The following is a 22994-nucleotide window of genomic DNA, read 5'->3' as shown; positions in this document are numbered from 1 at the left end:
TGCGTCAAGCTGAGAAGAATAGTCACACGAATACGAAGGAGCAGGAAGCAGTTATTGCAGCGCGTGAAAAGGTGGCCGCTCAAATTGAACGGTTACGCTGTTTCTACTACAAGGAATACTTGGTGCGAGCCCTCCCAGAGAGAGACAGAGTGGGGTCCTTGTTGGCCTGGCTGGCTAATCCAGCACCCCGGTGTACTCCGATTTTATCACTGACTACGGTAGATGGGGACCTCAAACACTCACAGGAGGAGATAAATGATCAGTTTCTGGTCTACTACACGTCCCTCTACCGGAGCACGATGCGTAAGCTGCCAGATAGAGTCAATGACTTTCTCTCGGCAGCGCAACTCCCACGGTTGGATACTGAACAGGGGGACAAACTAGGAGAGGAAATATCATTAGGAGAGATCCGAACAGCGATCAAGCATATGGCTAGGCGGAAGACGCCGGGAGCGGATGGCCTCCCGGTGGAGTTTTATGCGGCGTATGTAGACCTCCTCGCACTGCATTTGCATTCAGTGTACAGAGAGGCTTGGGAGCTGGGTAGGCTGCCGTCGACCACCAGAGAAGCGATCATAGTGCGGCTGTTGAAACGAGGTGGGGATCCCTGCTCTCGATCGGCATATCGCCCACTTTCAATGCTCACAGTGGATTACAAAATCCTGAGTAGGATTCTTGCAACGTGACTGTTGGAACACATGTGCACTCTGGTACACCCGGATCAAGCGGGTTTCATCCCCACCAGGAACAAGGCGACGTATATACGTCGGATGATTAGGGTTATGGGTGATCGACACGATAGGGTGCCGGGTGCGGGGGTGTTATCGGTCGACATTGAGAAGGCCTTTGACAGCGTGGAATGGCCATATCTGTTTCAAGTGCTGAGGATATTTGGTCTTGGGGATCGGTTTGTACGGTGGACCCAACTGTTATGCAATTCTGCTACAGCTAGGGTGGGGACCCGGCAGGGCTGTTCCCTATCGCCGTTATTGTTTGCCCTGGCAATTGAGCCACTGGCGGCGCATGCTAGACTGGGACGGTCTTACGAAGGCCTATCGTTACGAGGGGAGATTCATTACATCTCCCTGAACGCAGACGATTTACTGCTGTACCTGGCGGATGTGGATGACTCTCTGCAGGGTGCCAGAGTCCTGCTTCGGGAGTTCGGCGATCTCTCGGGGTTAAGGGTGAATTGGGGTAAGACATGTTTGTTCCCTTTGGCTCCGTATGGCCAGGTGCCTCTGACGGTGTGGGATTTGCGATGGGAACCTCAATGCATACCTTACCTGGGTGCTCGCATTTACCGCACTCAGCCCGACCTCTTGGAAGGCAATGTGGGCGGAGCGATGAGGGGGCTCCGGAGCAGCATGGAGTTCTGGCGAACTCTTCCTCTGTCGGTGGCCGGGAGGGCAGCGCTGCTGAAAATGGTGGCGCTTCCACGTTTGCTCTACTTTTTTCGTACGCTGCATGTGTGGATTCCGGCATCATTCTTTCAGAAGCTCAGGGTCCTGACTACAGGGTTTATCTGGGGCTCGGGTAGAAGGCGGGTCGCACTAAATACCCTGATGCGTCCGAGAGCAGAAGGGGGATTTTGAATGGTACTATCTGGCGGCGCAGTTACAGTGGCTCACGCAGGTGGTGGCTCGAGAGTTTAGAGGCCCGGAAGGACCACAGGGTAGAGTGATACCCCGGCATGTACTGTCATTTATAATTCTTCAACAGAAGATCAGTCTTAACCAGCTTACTCTTGAGGAGCGCGATCTCCGATCATGCTGGAACCGGAGCCAGAAACGAGCAGGGTTTCCCTGTCCCTATGCTCCGGAGATTCCTCTGGGCATGTGCACAGCCCTTCCGCACGGAGGGGACTGGTCCGCGCTAGCTGTCTGGGAGGAGCTTGGGCTCCATATGTTGGGGGATTTATACAGGGACGGGGCTCTGTTATTTCAAGACTTGCAGAGCACTTTTGAGTTACCGCTGGGAGACTACTTGTTGCACGCTGCCTTAATAGCAGGAATTCAACGGCAGTGGAAGATGGGGTTATTGGAGCCCCCGACATCTTTGGGCTGCCAATATGTAACCATGGCATCCGGTACGTTTAAGGCTATCACATGCCTCTACAGGCGACTATCGACCGAGCGGCTTCCACCCCTTGATGCTCTAAAAGGCAAATGGGAGGTAGATATTGGTAGACCCATACTGGAGACGACGTGGCCGCAATTACTGCGGCGTACTTGGAAGGGTACGCGCAATGCCAGGTTTCAATTAGTTCAATTCTTTACATTACATAGGGCCTACCTGACGCCGGGTAAAATCCTACCGTATTTCGGGGGTTCCCACTCACCGTGCCCAAGGTGTAACACTGACGGAGCTGATTTCAGTCATATGTTCTGGTCTTGTACGGGGCTGGGGTCCTACTGGGAGGAGGTAGTAGCATGCTTAAATCAGGTGACAGGACGCGCGATTGAGGCGGAGATGGGGACTTGTTTATTACTTTGGTTCCCACATACTACCAGCACTAAGATTACTAGTAAGTTCTATGATTTAGGGTTAATAATGGCTAAAAGGGAGCTTACTATGCAATGGAAGTCGAAAGCGGGGCCTAATTTTCTGAGATGGAGAACCAGTTTTTTACATTGGGCGGGCAGTGAAGGGACACTTCGCTTACAACTAGCTAAACGCACTGTTAATGAAAAAGCTTTGGAGGCAGCAAGGGCATGGGGAGCTTTGGTGGCAGAACTTCACACCACTACCAGGGATGAGGAGGAAGAGGATGTAGGGTTAGATCAAGGGGAGAGTGTGAGCGAGGCAAATTCATAAGAAACGTAGAGTGAAATGGAGCACACAACTGCAATACGAAAGGAGGCCACTTGGCATATTCCAGGCTTAATGGTACTAACGGGTTCGTGCGGAGGCGCAGGGAACATACACTTACTGCTTGTTTTTATTTTATTTTCTCCTGTTTGGTGGGTTGCGAGACAGGATGACTCAGCAGTTATTGATGGGGCTGGAGAAGCAAGGGCACACTGATAGGGGGGAGGGGGTGGTGCGGAGGGGGGCTAGGACTGTTGGGGAGCGAATCAGTTAAGGGATGTTGAATGCAATGTGCATTGCCTACTGGGTCATCTGTGTAATGGCTATACAAGAGATAACTATTTGGAAGCTATGCAAGATATGAAAATAATAAAAATTCTTTAAAAAAAAAAAGAAGATTCGCAGATTAGTTGCAAGTGTGTGGTATAAGATCAGGAAATGCTTAGGGATGTCTTACTATGGTATGTTGGCACTTATTTGGGACTCTCCTGGAGCACTGGAAGTACTGAAGGAATATTTGAGATTTCACCTTGAGTTGGGAGGTATAGTAAAGTGGGGTCTACTGATCGAGGAAGGCGAGGTGATAAAATGGGAAAAATATCTGAACACACCAATGACTCCCTTTGGCTATTTACATCATTATTTGTTAATATAATGGATGAGGATAACTAACTTAGTTGATCAGATACAGGGGTACTGATTTATATGATGCTCCTAGCTAGGAGACCGAGCTGTAAGAAGCGGACCCTGTTGCTATCCCAGACTTCAAAAGAATGGCTTGCAAGAGTAATGTATACTGTTAAGTTAAATAAGAACTGTCAGAATAAATCAGGCAGAGCATGCTGGGAGCGTCTTGATATGCGAAAAAATCAGAACTTGGTCCTATGAATACATCAATGAATAGGCTCTTGGACCGTTTTGTGTTGTGCATAAAGTCTCAAGTGTCCCAGCTTTCCAGTACAGGAAGTTTGTGGAGCACGCTAGAACATACAGATTTGTACTGGTAGTTAGATTAGTGCGGGCCAAATCTCTTTTCGTCTCTTGATGGATGAGGACCAAAAAAAAGAAAACAGAAAAAGCTGAGTGCAAAAAATAGAGCTTGGCAGAATTAAAATTACATATTTAACTACACTGTATTCCTCTACTTACTTCACAGAATTAACATAGCTGGGGAAGTGCTAATTCAATAATTACATTCATACCTAGATAATTGACCATGAATGAATGATGCCCAAAAAAACGTTTACACATGACTGCATACATTTCCAACCACTTACAACAAAACTCATTAAGGAAACCTTTTAAAACTAGTTGTCTACTCACCCGAGATAATATTAAACATTCGTGGGTTCAAGATTGCAGGACAAATCAATCGTAAAAAAACAAAACCACTGTAGACAAAAAGAACATGTATATTCAGAGGGAAACAGGAAATCGCATTTTAAACCATAATTAAATATTTTAACATTTTCTTTCACTGTTGGTTTGTATACAACACGAGTCATCTAGAGACATGCATTAAAACATGGTCACTCTACAAAGAACCACCATAGTATTTCAACATTTTAGGTTTAAACATTTGTAGTTACTACTACAAAAAACATTAACACTGCTCAGGTAAACTTAACACCCGACTACCATTATACTGAAGTGGGACATTAATTAAACTTAACGTTCTCAGCTCTTGAGCTTATTGAACTGCACTGGTCTCTTATTTAAAAACTTCTTTTGAGCTCCCTATACGTTTGAAGGGACCAGAAGCAGGGAAGAGTTAGAGAAAAGGAAAAGAAAAACACTTATTCAAAACAATCTAAAATCTCAGATGACTTTTGCGGCAAGAACACATAAGAATAGCCCACAAGATGTCTTATTTTGTGACACATTAGTCTTTGCTTTTGGCTAGGTAGTCATGCCCAAAGCCCGTAGCCTTCAGTCTCTTGTATTACCTCTTGTCCTACAGAGAAGCGGTCTACATAAGGGACGACATCAGGTAGCCGTGCTGAAGTGGATAAGGCACCGATGGAGGTTGGGGTGGGATGAGTTATCTGGAAATGCTGTCACACTTTTCTTGCAAACCACACTTCGTGTTTTGAGCTACAAGCCCAAGCTTTCTTTATCAGGAAACAGTGGTTAACATATGTCATTGGAGGCTGTGTTTACCTTGCCCCGTACACATTGGCCTCCTTTAACTTGGCACTTCCTCCTATTGCTGGATACAAAAAGATTTCAGTGCTACCAGAGGTGTTGCACAGCTGGTGTCCCATATCGAGAAGCCACCTCTTTTCACTAGTTCCATGCCAGGAACATTTTAAAAACAATTCAAGTTGCCATAAGCTAGGAGTAGTTGGGGAAAAGCAATCCTATGTGAAAGTACTTAGAGATTCTATGCAGCCTCAATCCCGTAGGCGCACATCATTTTATTCCACTCAAATAAAGAGCACACTATGATCTTGCCATTTTCAACAAATATAGATGTAGAGCTTCTGGAATTAGAAGAGAAAAAGGAAAAATACTCACTGTGTAGACCTAGAGATAGGCTGTGCTATACAACTCTTTTTCAATGCTGCAATTAGAAATTCAATTGAATCGAAGTACTCCCGAGAAAAGAACTGTTATATTAAGAAGAGTAAATCCATGGGCGTACAGCTTGAGGATACATCTACCTCTATGACATGATGACTCCTGAATATGTTACGGCACCTGGCCAAAACGGTGGTTGGGATACGCACTCCTTTGAGTTTGTACTCAAGGTCTATATAGGTAAGTGGTGCCCGTGGGGTTGAGCCCCCTGTACCAGGGTTGAAAACAACTGAATTGTTGCACTGTTCCCTCGAGAACAGTGTCTCCCCAGAGCACTCAATGCCAAATTCAATGAAATGTTTCAAAGCACGTGAGCAAAGTTCAATATGTCTTTTTAATTATATCTTTGTCTTTTTTATATCATGATAATTCTCATGTTCTGGTAACTTATAGCTCATTTGGCCCAATGCATTTCGGGCTGTTGCCCTTCTTCAGGGGCCATGTACAATCCTAAAAGGTAATCAAGTACAGTTTCAAAATTACAATTCATTATCATGTCTTAATGTACAACTTATTCATATTGCAACCTTTGTGAACATGCAGGGAGAGAGAGATCACATTGTAAATATTACTGCTTAAAAATAAAAACAACTGAAACAGAACGTGATCGTGAATTCATTGTCACTTTGTGAATCGTGCTATTTTAAGAAAAATGGATCGTGACTACATTACATGCTGGGAATTCGGGGTGTGTATTGATACTGTCAGTACATTGGTATAATCGTGAGGGTGTGATGACCAAGTGGCGTTTGTGCTCTCTAGGATTGAATAATTCAAACCTGTGACTGGTGTTCCGTCAATGGAAAATGCAGAGGGTGTAAACGAGCCTACGAAAACAAGATGAGGAATTCGATCAACAAGAGTGCTCGGTGGCTAGCGAATTACGCTATTAAGCTTGCTGAGATATTGCTCTACAAGGTTGCAAGGCTTACCGGAATGATCTATTCAGCGTGTTCTATGTCCTTCCGTACGACGACGATAAACGCGTTCGAAAATTCCGCGTTCTAAATGAGCGTGATGAGTCACGTGACTCCTACTTTGAAATAGAGTATATGATTGGCGCGTGTAGCTGTGTGCGGAGAGATGCCTGAAATGAGGTATCCGATAGGTGGACGCTTAGTCACGTGTGTAAACGCGGGGAGATCCGCGTTTTAAAATCAATCCTGTGCAGGAAGTGTGTACTGGTAATAGTGTCGATCGTAATATGCACATGCAAGATATGTACTACTGACAGGTGAAAAAACAGATGAAAAAACAAATACGGGTGAACACATGAATTATAACCAAGGTATTGACATTTCATGACATGATTATACAGTCAAAATAAATTAAGTTGAGAAAACAAAAGTTCTGATATAATATATAATATATGGTGCATTCTTTCATTAGCTAATAGGGTAGTTCAAAAGTCCTGGATAGTCTATAGGTGACAGCTAAATTCCAAGCGTTCATTAAGCCCTCTAGGGGCTGTAGATGATAGTCTGTGTATCCAATAGAGTTCTCTCCTTAAGAGATATTGTTCATTATCTCTTCCTGGTAATACTGGTACTGTTTCCAAAATGCAAAACTTTAATTGACTGGGATTGTGTTGATGGTCATTAAAGTGTACTGCTACTGTAGATTTTGTTGATTTAAGTCTAATGTTGCTGCGATGTTCAGTTAATCAAATTTTAATTTTTCTGGATGTTTTGCCCACATGGGCATTTCAACATGTAGACCAAATTGGTACTGTCACAAGTACCGTTCACTTTTAATTTGATTTTGATCCCACTCGATGGGTGGTTTATTTCATTCCCTTTAATGATGGAATTGCAATTCCCACAATTGTGGCAAGCAAGTGTACCTTTGTATGTTTTTGGAGACTCAATGGATTTGGGTTTCAACAGTTCCTTTAAGTTTTTAGTCCTTTCATATGCGAATCTGGGATTTGAGGTGAAAATGCCTTTGAAATCCTCTTCAAGGGCCAGGAGCTGCCAGTGTTTTAAAATGACTCTTTTGATGTTGTGACTTCTTGTTGAATATTTGGAGATAAACACGGATCTCTGCTCTTCCCTTGTGGTAGGTGGTGTAAGTAGTTGTTGTCTGTTCATCGATGTTATTCTGTCTACCGCGAGTTCCAGTGTGGCTTCTGGGTATCCCCGATCTTTGAACTTTTTGATCATGTGTTCTTTTTGTTCTTCATATAAGTTTTGAGAGGAAGCTATGCGTTTTACACATAGTAATTGAGAAAATGGGAGGTGTTTTTTCAATGACTGTTGGTGAAAACTCTGATAGTGTAAAAGGTTGTTTTTGTCGGTCAATTTCTGGAATACGGTGGTGTGTATAGTATCTTGTTCCTTGATAATCAGTACATCCAAAAAGGACAGTTGTTTGTCATTGACGTTGTGTGTGAATTGAATTCGGTCATTGATGTTGTTGAGTTCTTGAATGGCTGACATCAGTTGGTTAGTTGGTCCTTTCCACAATAAAAAGATGTCATCAATGTACCTTTTGTATAGTATGAGATTGTCTTTCCATATGGGTTTGGTTAGAATGTACTCTGTTTCAAAATAATGCATAAAGATATTCGCATATGCCGGTGCAAATACTCACAGTGTAGACCTAGAGATATGCTGTGCTATACAACTCTTTTTCAATGCTGCAATTAGAAATTCAATTGAATCGAAGTACTCCCGAGAAAAGAACTGTTATATTAAGAAAAGTAAATCCATGGGAGTACAGCTTGAGGATACATCTACCTCTATGACATGATGACTCCTGAATATGTTACGGCACCAGCATGTTTGCTTAATTCACTTCCTAATCAGTTACCTTTGGTTATTTCAAATGGAAATTACATTTCACTTAAACAGTTTTGAGCAGTATTAAGTATAAAAGCAAAAAACTTTAAACTGGGTAAGGAGGTAAAAGACCAGAAGGGTACAACTACCTAAGGTCTAAGTGGCGCTCAGTGCGTTTCTATGAATTCCATATTTCAAGACCTGAAAAACATAGAAGTTGAAGTGGATGTGCTACTATGGGGGCATAACTAGCATTCAGCCATTGACATGAGATTCAATGCAGTGAAACATATCTAATTATTCCTTCAGATCTCAAATCGCCCAAAGCACTCAGAATACAACAGGGGTTAAACTGGCAGGCACAAGCATTTTTATTCATCATGGCGGTTATCAAGAAACTTAGTGAGAGCACATGGGATATTTCTACCTTTCTCCTGGACGACTCTTTCTGCTCCTTTCCTGAAGCATCAGACTGACATGAACAGGGGCTTTTTTTCCGCAGCAGCATTGTGTGGATGAAACAGCTACATAGTGGCATGCAGGATTATTCTTAGCAGGAGTGTTGCAGGATTGCTGCCTATTCCCCCACAAAGTCATATGTTAACAGCAGGTCACTTGGAATTTTGGTTTCCCTATATCATTCCGGAATAAAAGAAAATTTAAGGAGGCCTCAGAAAAAGTAGCCTTCAAGCCTGAGTGACCCACCCACCAACAGGATCTCTTCAAACTAAGACGCATCTCTCATCGGAAAAAAAAGAGAACTTAAGAGGTCATCAATGTTAAGAGTGCAGCAGGTCCTTACAGCTCTTAAAGCACTGACAAGAAAGAGGACAATTTGAACATATAGATTAGTGTGCGCTATGCCATGCTACGTTGCATAGAATCCAGACTCATAGCAAGAGCAGAACCTTTCTGAAGAATACAGGAAAAAATCATGTTGTTTTTTGACAGGGATCAACTTAGCACCTGCAGGGTTTAAAGAAAATCTGGAGAATTCCAAACAGAAACTGGATAATGGGATGGCTGGAAGTGAACAAGCAAGATAATCAAGAGATTCTAAAAGAAATGCTGGAAAACATATGAAGTACTTTTACTCTAATTAATGGGGACAAAAGAGTCAACTCCGCCGACTGTTCTGAGACAAGCAGATTTAAGGGTGGAGGGGATTGTTTTGTTAGATGTGTATTTATGGGAGGTTATTTTGTGGATGTTTTACCTGAAGAACGAATTACTCACCTTCAGTAATGATATATCTGTAGGAGACATATATTAGTTATAGATTCCTTACCTTAGAATTACCCCCAGGCGTTACACTGGATCCAGAGAATTTTTCTTCAGCAGTACCCCTGCGCGTCAGTAGGTGAAGTCGGTCCACTCTGCGTTCGTCGTTGGTGTAGTGATCGCCAGAATGACGTCACAGTATCTACTTAGACGCTACCCTGGATCGCTGACATCAGTACTTTACACGACATTCCACACCAGAAGTGCAGAGCCATGCAAGAAACTAACCACTGGTGCACAAAACTAGGGCCATGAAAGGGAGTCCCTTGCTCTAGAAGTCAGTTTGCAGATGGGGAGAATGGGTGGGGTGGTAAGGAATCTATAACTACTTACAGATATATCCTTACCGAAAGTAAATAAATTGTTCATCTGAAAGAGACTATTACTTGTAGCTTCCTTACCTTAGAATAGATACCCAAGCAAAACTAACCCCAGAGGTGGATCTGTGAACTAAGACCATACCAGAAAGTCCTGGAGAACTGAATAGCCAAAGAAGCTGTCTCTCCAGACTTGGCTATCCAGGCAGTAATGTTTAGTGAACATGTGCAATGATGCCCAATTGGGCTGCCTGGCAGATGTCACTGAGGGGGACTCCACGTCCCAAAGCAGTAGTGACTGCCGTCGCCCTGGTGGAATGGGCGTGCAACCCTACTGGAGGCTCTTTTTCCCCCAAGGAATAACAGATTTTAATGCAAAGAACGGCTCGACCTTTCTTGGCGCCCACATAGCCAACAAAGAGCTGATCATCACCCGGAATTGTTTTGTGCAATCCAGATAGAATGATAGCGCATGTTTTGGATCCAGACAGTGGAGCCTCTCCTCCTCTTTAGAAGCATACGGGGACGGGAAGGTGGGCAAAATAATGGTCTGTCCTATGTGGAAAGAGGTAACCTCTTTGGGAAGAAAAGAAGGTCTAGTTCGAAGGACGACCTTGTCCCGATGTACTAGAGGAAAGGAGATTTCTGAGAAAGAGCCTGAAGCTCACTCACCCTACGAGCGGGAGTGATGGCAACCAGAAGAGCAGTCTTTAAGGTCCAGAGTCTGAAAGGACAATTATGCAGTGGCTCGAAAGGAGCCCACGTAAGGTAAGTTGAGACCAGATTCAAGTCCCACTGGGGCATTACGAAAGGAATAGGAGGAAAGAGATGAGTAATGCCCTTAAGAAATCTATTTACAATAGGGTACTTGAAAAGAGAAGGCTGATCAGGAAGGTGAAGAAAGGCGAAATGGCAGAAAGATAGCCTTTAAGGGTGCTCAGAGCAGAGCCCTGCTGAGTCAAAGAAAGAAAAAATGAAGAGGAGAACCTCTGAAAGAGGGGCAGAAAGGGGATCCAGTCTTTGCTGTGCACCATGCCACAAATTAGGTCCATCTACAGGTGTATACCTTTTAGTGGAGGGACGTCTGGCTGCCAAGATGACATTACAAACTTTGGGAGGAAGATCAAAAGCTGTCAACTGCCACCGCTCAATCTCCAAGCAAGGAAGTGGAGGCAGGACAAGTTAGGGTGGAGGACCGTCCCCTGATGTTACGACAGAAGATCCTCCTGTAGAGGCAGTCGGATTGGAGGATTGATGGCCATGTTCAAGAGCTCGGTATACCAGGCTCTTCATGCCCAATCTTGGGCCCTGTCGCGCTTAATCTTCTTCAGCACTCTGGGCAGTCGTGGTATAAGCGGAAAGGCGTATAGAAGACCACAATTCCACTTGTGACGAAAAGCATCGCTGAGCAAGTGCCCCCTTGGAAATTCCAACAAACAGAACTGCTGGTATTGCACATTCTCTTCGGTGGCGAACAGATCTAACCAAGCCTCTCCCCACAGCTTAAAGACCTGGCACCACCTCAGAGTGAAGACACCATTTGTGATCCAGCATGCACCGGTGGCTGAGTACGTCCGCCCTGGCATTCAGGGAACCTACAAGGTGTTGAACCACCAGGGACATGCCCTGATGTTCCAGCCACGTCTAGAAGCAGAGAGCCTCTTGACATAGTGTCCATGACCCCACCCTGTTTATTGCACTACCACATGTCGGTGGCGTTGTCCGTGAACACCTGCACTACTCTTCCCTTGACAGAAGGAAGAAATGCTTTCAGTGCAAGATGTTATGTTAACTGTAATTTCTTAAGCGCACAGCTGCTCCAGCCAAGGGGCGTCCCGGCGCTATATCTGAAAAGGAAACATAACCAACAAGACCAACAGAGACATAATTAATAAGGTAGAGGGAAAAGATAAGTTTTAACAGCTTTCCTAAAAGCAAAGAGGGTTTCCAAAGAGCGAATGTGGGCAGGGAGGGCATTCCACAGTCTGGCGGCCATCACCATGAACGAGCGGCCACCTAATCTGCATTTTTGGAACCGTGGGACGAGTGCCAAATTTTGACCAGCAGAGCGAAGGTTTCGCGAAGGAGTGTACAAAATTAAAAGATGTTGAAGGATGGCAGGAGTATCAGTTTTCAAAATTTTTAACGCGAAACACAGACTCTTGAACTCTATACGTCTGATTACAGGTAACCAATGCAGTTTGCAGATTGTAGTGCGGGCAGAACAGAATCGCGGCAGGCCTACCAAGGCTCGCGCTGCCGCATTCTGTACCCGTTGGAGTCGCTGGACTTCCGCCTGGTTGGCGCCCAAAAGTAATGAGCTAGCGTAATCTAGTCTGGATAATACGCTCGCTTGAATCACCATCTGGCGAGTCGGGGCATCGAAAAATTTAAGGATGGGCCTTAAACCTCGCAAAATGCCAAAGCACATAGATGCCACCTTCTTAGTGTGACACGCGAAGGATAGTTTAGAGTCCAGCCAGACGCCAAGATTTTTTAGTTCAGAGATCGGTTTAGGGGGCGGTCCCAGCTCCTTAGGCCACCAGTTGTCACCCCACAGATCAGGATTTTTTCCCAATACCATCACCTCAGTTTTGAGGGCGTTGAGCTGTAAACAGTTGAGCGTCAGCCAACTAGCAACAGCCCTCAAACCAGCCGCAAAGTTCGATGCCAGCTGGTTAGAATCCCCATTAAGGGCCACCGCCAACTGGGTATCATCGGCGTAAGATACCATTGTGAGACCCCAGCTCTTCGCAACTTCCGCCAACGGTTGGACGTAAAGATTGAAGAGCGTGGGGCTCAACGCCGAACCCTGCGGGACTCCTTGGGTGATGGCATGGGACTTAGATGTGAATGGTGGCGCTACCACCTGAAAGGATCTATCCGAAAGGAACGAGCGGAACCAGTCCAGCGCCCTGCCTGAAATGCCAGCCTCACCTAGCCTACGGATAAGAATGGTGTAGGATACAGTGTCAAAAGCGGCACTAAGGTCCAAAAGGACCAGTGCCGCCGTTTGACCTGCGTCCAGTACAGAGCGGAGGTGCTCTACCATATAAAGGAGCACCGTCTCTGTACTATGTTCAGGCCTAAAACCATTCTGTTTTGGATCGAGTAGGTGTGCAGAGGCCAGATGTTTTGTTAAGATGTTATTAACATGGGCCTCTGTGATCTTTGCTACCCACGGGAGAAGGGAGATGGGTCGATAGCTCTCCGACTTCAACGGGTCCAATCCTGGTTTCTTAATGATGGGCATGACACAGGCAGCCTTCCAACTGGGTGGAACTAACCCAGAGCTTCAACAGGTTAATTTGGAGCCCGGACTCCGCCGGACACTAAAGGCCTCTGATCTCCGCCTCCCCCATTTGGCTGCCCCATCCCAGATGTGACATCTGTCACCACCGTGAAGTCAGGCTGGGGAAGGGAAAGGGATCTGCCGTTGACCCAATCCCAGTTCGTTAGCCACCACTGCAACAGGTGTAGTGCCCTCCGAGATCTGGACAGCATCGGAAAGATTCCCCGGATGCTGCACCCACTGGAACTTCAGGTCCCATTCCAGAGCCCGCATATGCCACCTGGTATGATCCACTAGCAGGATGCAGGAGGCCATTAGGCCATGAGGCCCAGCAGAAAATGCGCTGTATGCAGAACTGCTCCGATGAAAGGGGCTTCTGAGAGGGAGTCAGGTGTGACTTTGGCATGTTGATAGTTAACACCAGGGAATGCATGAGGTCTGCCGTAGTCTGGATGTGGGAGACAACAGCCTGGGGCATGCCCGCCTTCAACAGCCAGTCATCAAGATAGGGGTAAACGGGAACCCTTGATCTGTGCAGATGAGCTGCGACCACCGCCATCACTTTCGCGAACACACGAGTGGCGCTGGTAAGGCAAAAGGGGAACACAGTAAACTGAAAATGCTTGTGGCCTACCGTGAACCTTAATTAACGCCTGGCAGGACGGGAATGTGGAAATAAGCATCCTGCAAGTCCAACGCTACCATCCAATCTCCAGGGTCAAGGGCAGACAGGACCTGAGCTATTGTCAACATTTTGAACTTCTTCTGGAGGAGGTGGTTGATGTTCCTGAGATCCAAGATAGGATGCAGACCTTTGTCTTTCTTGGGCACCAGAAAGTAGTGGGATTAACCACCACAACCTACTTCAAGGACAGGGCCTCGCTCGATAGCTCCCTTGGCCAAGAGAGCTGTAACTTCCTGATGGAGAAGGGCCAAGTGATCCTCCGACATGCGATGGATTGTTGGTGGCATGGAGGGACAGGTAGTCTTGAAGGGGAAGGACTATCTGCAAAATCCACCTGTCTGAAGTGATGTGGGCCAGCGGGGGAGGTGATGGCGGATCCTGCTGCCCACTGGCAACTGCTAGCCCTGAAAAGTTGGACTAGAAAGGATTAGAGCAGCTGCAGAGGAGGCACTGGTGGACTGGCCCGCCCGCTGACCCCCAGTCCCACGGCATTGGGTCTGACGTCCCCAGCTGCGCAGAGGCTGGGTAGCTTGCGCCAGCCTGTGGCACTGGGTGGAAGGTTGTGGGGCACCCCTGCCGTAGCCTCGAAAGGGGCGAAAGGCAGACTGCACAGGACATGAGGTGGCAGCGAGGCCCAAGGATATGGCCATAGCTCAAGAATCCTTAAAGCACACAAGCGCAAAGTCCGCGTTGTCGCCATCAAAGGACATGTCCAAAAGAGTCGATTGGACATCCCCAGAAAAGCCAGTGGATCTCAGCCAGGCGTAGCGCCTTAAGACTACTGACAAAGAAATCTTTCTACCCAGCGAGTTGGCGGTGGGGGAGCAGAAGGGAACGTACCTTTAGATGTTGAGGCTTGGACCACCAAGCTCTCGGGGTAGGATGTTGGGAGAAGAAAATGGGGTCGACAGGAGCTGGGCCAGGACGTTGGGCAATCATCCTATCCACAGGAGTCCCTAGAAGGATGTCTGTGAGGGCCTCACTGAACGGCAGCAGGGGCTCTGAAGAAACCGCTGCCGGCTGAAGCACCCCAGTCAGGATGTTCGTCCTGACTGCCACCGTAGGAAGCTTAAGGGCCAAGGCCTCAGCCGCCCTACGCAACACCACAGCATAGGAGGCTCCCTCCTCCATGGCCACGGTAGGGGTAGAAAGCATGCCAAGGACTGGGGAGGTATCCAGACCACTGGCATCCCCCAACTCCTCTCTCCAGTACGGCTCCTCCAGCAGGTCTGCCTAAGGGTCAACAGACCGCTCCCAGTCCTCCACACCTTCCTCTGGCTACCACTCATGGTAATAGGAAATGCCAGGGGAGAACAGTAGCACAATATACAGGTCGGCACAGGTCCCGGTGTCGGTTGACGTCGGTCCGGCTCAATGTTCAAGACAAGGAGGAGGCCAGAAATGATGCCGGCCACTGACACTACCGGCTTCGGAGGCGTCAAAGGAATTGGTGCCGGAGGTGTAATGAGATCGACCGGCACTGTTCTGGATCCAGGCCTGGATCCCTCCCTAGAGCCCGCAGGCAAGTCTGCAGGGCCCAAAGTTAAATTAAGGAAATTAAGGTTAACCAAATTCTAAGACCTTACGAGCAAAATCACAAGACTTGGCTGCTTGAGATTCAGGTATCCGAGTGTGGCCTAGCTCTGCATGAGAAGGTCCGGCAGGTTGTCGTGGGGCACCAGGGAGAGGCTGAGGAGAGCGGTAAACCAGGGTTGTCAGGCCTGTGAAGTGCATCCAGGTGTGACACACAGGACTATCCCAGGAACGCATTATTAAGTTACTATATATGCTATGTCGAAACCAGGGTGAAGCAAGTTCTTCAATGTCTCAACCCACCCGTAAACATCTGGTAGCAATAGCTGAGTGGTAGCTAGTGTCCCTATCCCATATAATAAAACTAACTGCAAACTTGAGAATAAGCATGCCGCATTCCTAGAATGGTGAGCGAGCTTCCTCAGACTTCCCACCCCAGAGATTTAATTCTTTTGTTTACTATAGGAGGGTAGGGAAAAGCTAATTTTGGAAAGAATTAATCGACAAGTTCTACACACTGTTAGCCTTTTTTGATGTTGGCTAGACCTTCCAAAATACTGGATTCTTTGGGACAAGTATCCTGCCTGTTCTCTACCTCCCTACTTCTGGCAGAAGATGAGGACTGTTTAAGGCATATAAAAGGTGTCTGCTCTAAGGAGGGCTCATTTAAAGGCAGAATAGATAATGTTGCACCGCCATCCACAGAACTCCATCAAGATATAAAATCTTGTTTTGGAGGGCAACAGAGGAATTCTAAGGGACTTTGCAGCCCAGGAAATAACTACAGCAACAGAAGAGTCTTTGTAGGGTCTATCCAGCTTTGATATGGGAAATGTGAAATACACTGTTAATGTGTAGTTCCAAATCATCAGCATTACCCTCCTAAGAATGGTGTAAACGTACAGAGATCACCTTTCGTAATGTATGCTCCCTTAAATGTTTCAAAAGTCAAACTGAAAAACCTTCTTGGAAGACAGTTTCTTTTAGTCCTCACACGCTTCCCTTTTCTTTGCTTTCTAAGTAAGATCAGTTAATGTAGTTTGTACCTCCTTAGAGAACAACACTGGACTACAATGTGTAAGCGGACCATCAGGCTGTGCATCAGAATGTTTATATGCCTCAAGTGTGGAGGCGCAGAGTGAGCACAGGGGCTGAGGGTTTTGTGGAGTTTTAAAGAGCTTGGAGCTAGACCGGTGTCGACTGATGCCAAAGCGATACCCGCAACTTCGATTTATTACTGAGAGGAGTCAATATCACAAGCTAGAACAACATCGCATGGCAGTACAATAACTTTACTGCACAGAAAGGATGGCTGGGTAACAATTGTGCAGAGTTGTGAAGCAGTTAAATCAATCAAGATATCCGTAGCTCAAAGGATAAGGCAACGGCCATCTACCGTTTACCAGATGGTATAGAAACTATACCATTCAGACCAAAAGAAGAAGTATATCCTGAGCTTGTTTCACCATAAATTAGAGTCCTTAATAAATCAAAGTCAAGAGGGTCTTCTTAATCTTCTTTTATTTTGTAAAACTTCTCCAAAAGAACAGTCCTAGCTGCCAACACGTGCTTCGTCCTTGTGTGGTGTAAGCCTCAGACTTCCTCAGGGCTAGAATTTATAATACATGAAAACCGTATTACAACTCAATGAGCATGAAACTGTTGTAAATCACAGTAGTCAGAGTTCATACATCATTTTAGAGGTCTAATGTCAGAGTGATATGAAAAGGTAGGCAAAGTGCTCTAAAGATCAAGAAAAATATAGTGAGGGGAGTTACTGATGGTCCATAATGTATCTCACCATTGTTCCAAAAGTGCTCCAACCATATAAAGGTAAATCCATTCAAAACACCAATCATCATTGATAGTGAAAAATAGAAGTTAAAGGAAAAAGAAAAGAATAATTAATGTGATGAATGAAAAGTCTCCATAAAAAACCATAAAGCAGCAAGAAAAAAGAATATATAAAGGTAAAGTCTCAACCATCTATCAAAACAAGACATGTGCCAGGGTCAAGAGAGACGAAAATGAGATGGATGCCAACACCATGGACTCACCAAATAAAATAGAGTCTTCTCAATTGACCAGCAACGTTCAAAGATAGCAAATAAATAGAATCATAAAATTCCAAGGGTCTAGGAAACAAAAACACCCGACTGTTATTGTCTATGTCAAATGCTCTACCCATGTAAATCTGGATTTAATAAAGATAACTCACTTGTCAATATCTTGTGCCGAGAGAACAATTGTGTAGCCTCTCCAAATATTCTTCTATGTACGGATAATCACCAGTAACCCTATAATAAAAACGTATTCACTGCATCTATTTCTCGTATCCCAACAGCTATATTATAGCCAAAGGATTTCTTTATATATACACAGGCCATAACGATAAGTATAATTAGTATCAAAATTCCATGACTTCATCATTGTTGGCGCAAGCTTATAATATACAGAGCAACAGTTTACGACCAAAATTATCTTTAAAAAAGGGGATCTATATTTAAAATCACACAATATCCCATCCATTTCTTTGTCAGGGTATCAGGGACATTTAGTAGATGTTAACTCTTAATGTGCTATCCTCCTAATTTTATGTATCTGAAGGAAAATATGTAAGGCATAATATAAATATCATATCTAGTATTTCTCTTCCAATTAGGTTGAAAAAAGTGGAGAAGTGTGGCTCAGGGGTTAGAGGCAGCAGACCCGGAAGCTGAGATCGGTCCTGGACCAGGGTTCAATTCCCCGCCTCGGCGGGTCTTGGGCTAAAAATTCCACGGACTCGATAATTCTCGCCCCGGTGCCTCCTCGACTCACGGGTTCACACTCTGCGACTCTGGGCAACAGCTTGCTTAATCTCCACAACGGCCCCTCGCGGCGGGATGCCTGACTTTCACCTTGTGGATACCCTGCTATCTCACAGGGGAATACCAGGAAGGGTTCCCTAAGCAAGCGCCGGGAAACCCACTGCGGGTAGCTGTGCGCTATATAAGCTCAACTACATTTACATTTACATTTGAATAAAATGAGTATGGAGAGAATAATTAATTGTCAACGCCTAAAATTACAGCGTGACGAAAAAACTGTACTCTGGCGGTTATATCTCGTAATGGAATAAGCGGTTACTCAATCAAAAATTAAAAGAACTTAATAGATCCCAAGATTTATAAAAGGAACACTTGGCCAGTAGGCCATAAATATTTGCAAAATCAATCAGTAAGGGGATGGTAATAAGTACTGAAATCGGGACTTACCAGAAACAACGGCATGGCACAGTACGAATATATTGCGAAGTGGCGTCTAGCACTGGCGCCATCTTAGATCGAGCCTTAAATAGTAAGTCAGTCCTGAACCATTAAGAAAGAGGACTTACACGACGTAACGCTAAAGGCGGTCATCTTAAAATGGTAAAATGAGCCGATATAAACGATAAATAAAAAAATCACTATAGATGAAAATCTCTATTCAATTACTCATCCATGATCCACCATATACATTCTAGTCCTGAAAGAAAGTGAGTGGCATCCAAAAAGAGGTTGAAGTCTAAACGAAAAGTAGAATATGATAGTTCACCATGGTGCCCATCTTTTAAGTGAATGTGTTTTCTCTAGCGTTACTAATACTGACACAGATGAAGGCAACATTGTGCATATATCAACAGAACATATATTTGCAAGTCCTATAGCAAATTAACGTGTACTCTCAAATTGCGAAATATCTCACTATTTTACAATCGTCAAATTTATCTCCTCAGGAAATACGTTTAAGATTATTGAAATGTTACAATATTTCTAAAATATTACAGCAGTTAATTCATCTGAGAGTTTAGATAATACAATGCTAAGTGACTATCTCTTATTCTTATTTCAGATCTCAAACTCATCAGCATCTGTAGACACGTAAAAGATTCAGCACTCATTACGAACAGGACTATCTATAAACAATCTGTATAATCTAATCATTTGTATATTCAATATATAATACATGGAATATTTTTCATCAAAACCACGTCCATGTTATGAGGAAAGAACAAATGTCGTAATGATAAACTCCTATATTTTTGTATGGTATCAAGAGTTCATAATACGTGAATATCTCCGTAAATAACCCAATCATATGAGCATAGTAGCAAGAAGTCAACTATCATTAATTACAAACGATGTAAGCATGCGTATAGGGAGAGCAAAACAACAATTATTCTATACATAATTAAAAATTAACCAGGCATAGATGTCAGTTTGAAACAGTCCCCACACTTATACTCTATAGAGACAGTCATTTCATTAAATCTCATATTTAAACAGTGCATAACAGCCTAACTCTTCCATCATGAAAGTACGTTAAAGTACTGTAATGTAAAGAGCAGTTCACAAATGGAAATCCCAATACCAATTTCCTAGCTCCCTAGGAAATACTGTAACTCATTATCAATATTGAGACCCCTATCGACTGCGTGTAATCGCATTATCCAACGTGCTTTCTTCTGTCTAAGTCTTAACTCGCGGTTACCGCCTCTAGCTTCTGGCAAAACATTTTCAATTCCATGAAAGGAAAAAGATAGATGTTCACCTTGTGCCGTACACTCTAACGCATGTTTCGCTATGGGATATCTAGTATACCTATTCTTCAGAGCCCTGAAGTGTTCAGCAATACATTCTCTGAGTCTCCTGAGCAAACTCCCAATGTATACTTTATCACATTTGCAGAGGACTGCATATACAACATAGGTGGTATTACAGTCTATATGTGTGGTTATCTGAAAATTCTTAGAGCCATTGTAACTAAAACTCTGTAATCCATGTTTAGTCAGCCTACATAAGCTACAATTACCACACTTATAAAAGCCCTTATTATGTCTGTGTAGCCATGAAAGGCTTTGTGTCTGCAATTTAGGGTAGCTAGGGCTAACCATATTTCTGATTGTCATTCCTCTACGGTATGTAATTGAGGGATGGTTTTCTACATGTGGTTGTAACATAGGATCAGCAGTAAGCATGAACCAATATTTTTTCAAAATTTGATATACTTTTGAAGTCCATGGGTGATAGCCTGTGATCATTCTTACAGTATTCTTCCGATCCTTGTTGGACCTGTTCTTAGATTGAAGAGTGTCCCCCCTGGCCAATTTCAATACTCTATCCTTAGCCCTGGTCACCACCTCTCGTCCATAACCTCTCGTCAAGAATCTATTCTCTATGTCCCTAACACATGGAATAAAGTCAGAATCCTCACTGCAATTACGTTATGCTCCGTAGAGTTCTCCAAATGGGATCGCAGTAACTTGTGATCTAGGGTGAGCACTATTTGAATGCAGTACCGCGTTGCATGATGTACCTTTTCTATACAGTTTACTGCAGAGACTCCTTTGATTGACATATAATACCAGATCTAAAAATACTATGCTCTCATGACTATGGCTTATCGTGAAAGACATATTAAAGGCATTATTGTTCAGATGTGCAAAGAACTTCGAACAACTCAAGCTCCCCACCTGTCCAAATAAACAGTAGATCATCAATATACCTTCCATAGTAATGGACGTACTGATGCCATTGGGCTCCACCCGAGCCCCAGATCTGCACCATCTCCAGCTACCCCATAAAGACGCAGGCAAAGGACGGCGCAAATCTGGAACCCATGGCAGTCCCACACGTTTGTTTATACCAGTGACCATTGAACAGGAAAACATTATGTTCAAGAATTAGCTTAGACAGTCAACAACATTTCCGTGTGGTCCAACAGTTCAACAGGTCTTCTGTAAAGAAAGTATCTTAAGGCATTTAAACCATGCTCATGACTTATGTTTGTGTACAATGAGACAACGTCCATTGTAACTAACATCATTTCCGGTTCCCAAAGCAAGTCATTTAAGATGTTAAGAACATGTTTGGTGTCCTTTATATTTGAAGGTAAGTCCGTTACGAATGGCTGTAAAAATGTATCAACAAACTCGGAAAAGTTTTTCTGTAGGGCCCCCTATCCCTGATACATTAGGTCTACCAGGGGGTGACATGGTATCTTTATGAACCTTAGGTGAGGCATAAAGGCACGGGAAACGAGGTCGGTCTATGGTCAAATATTTATACTCCTCATTACTGATGATGGTTTCAGTATGCCATTTTTTAAGATGACGATTGATATTTGTAATTTCAAAAATTGGATTGTGAGGCAATTCTGTATACCAATCTATGTTACTCAGTTGGCTCAAGACTTCAGCATCATACTTGACCTCATCCATTAAGACAACATTCCCCCCTTATCCGCCTCTTTAATAATGAGGGAGTTGTCTTACCCAAGAGTCTTAAGTGCAGTCTTTTCATTATACATCAAATTGTTCTTATTATGAGACAGTTTGATCTTCTTTAGTTTCTCTTCCAAGATATATAACTCCCTGTTCACACTTTTGTGAAAGGCATCTATATTGTTACCACTAGATAGCTGCAGTGTCCATTTAAACTTTTCTTTAAGTCCACTACTTTTGCAGTGTTATAGGATCATTTTCACTCTCTGTAATAGAGAGTAATATTTTGGTGTCATGTATATCTTGGCTCGTAACATCACCACACACTTTATCAGGAAATCGGTCTTAATTAACATTGTTAATAGCAAAAAAAATGTTTATCTTTAATTGTCTAACAAACTTGTAGACGTTAATTCTCACATCATTGACGTCACACTTCATAGTAGGGCAAAAATTCATACCTTTCTTAAGGACAGTTGACATATCATTAGGCAAGCTCCGACTAGAGAGGTTTATGATCTGTATATCATTGTTAATATCTATCTCTTTTGGATGACTTTCCATGAGCGTGTGTGGTCTCGTTCCCTTTCTCCCGCACTTCCGTCTGCCCCTTTTTCCTCTCTTGGTCCCCCTGCTGTGTCTACTCTCTGATCTCTCTGTCTCGAATTCCCCATTCATATCCTTTGTACCTCCTTTAAAAAAGACTTTAGCATCCGTGGAAGAAGCACTTGGGCCACAGATGGAGCCATGTCAAAAGCATTAGGCATGTTCTCCTGAAAAGCCATTAACAGTGATGTGGAGTAACACTGATATTGGCTACAGTCACTTTGCCACTGATTTCAAGATAGCCTGGCTGATGAGGGTTATGAACCAGAAACCGGTCCCAGGATGCTTGTTTCCAGTCCAGTGAAGACATGGCTTGGCAGTTCGGGCTGGACTGTTCCCATGAGGCACAGGATCAGACTGATTTGCATATGGCCATGTCTGAACTGGGGTGGTGGAGTGAGCTAAAGAATGATGATGGATTAAACCCAGACCAGTTGAGTGGGTGTGAGTGTTTGATTTGCTCAAACGCTCCATCCATCATCCCCTTTGGTATCACAATATTGGGATGGCACTTGATCAAGTTTTCACCTGTGATAAACATTCTTCACTGGGTTGCAAATCGGAGCCCTTACGCTGCACATATGATCGAGTTAGTAAGACATGTGACATCCTTGCTGCTTAGTCTTCTTGTGAGATTTTTGCAGATACTTGAGACAGGTTCACATTGTGCCTTGCCCTGAATACCAGGAAGGGAGATCAAGAATAGAAACCTTGATAGTGCGCCATAAACAGCATTGCCTCCCCTCCTGGCAATATTTAGATGCATCTGTTGACGAAGATTGCAGGTTTTGGTGTCATACCCCAATCCTAGATACATAGCAGTCACTGGGGACAGAGAGAGATAAATTAGGATTGCATTTAGGGC

The 22994-nt window shown here is 44.3% G+C and overlaps 1 protein-coding gene across 2 annotated transcripts in view; it reads right to left on the bottom strand.

The window, feature by feature from the left end:
* RASA1 (RAS p21 protein activator 1) overlaps positions 1-22994 on the bottom strand; it is a 1157575-nt gene that overhangs the window by 301570 nt on the left and 833011 nt on the right. For both annotated transcript variants that reach the window (XM_078675333.1, XM_078675334.1), the window contains exon 21: positions 4135-4202. In XM_078675333.1, the coding sequence (XP_078531459.1) occupies positions 4135-4202 (68 nt within the window). The remainder of the gene's footprint in view (positions 1-4134; positions 4203-22994) is intronic.

This window comes from Lissotriton helveticus, chromosome 2_1 (genome assembly GCF_964261635.1).
Source record: "Lissotriton helveticus chromosome 2_1, aLisHel1.1, whole genome shotgun sequence".
NCBI classification, from domain to species: domain Eukaryota; kingdom Metazoa; phylum Chordata; class Amphibia; order Caudata; family Salamandridae; genus Lissotriton; species Lissotriton helveticus.
Note: the sequence above shows the minus strand (reverse complement) of the source record. Positions and strands in the feature narration are given on the sequence as shown.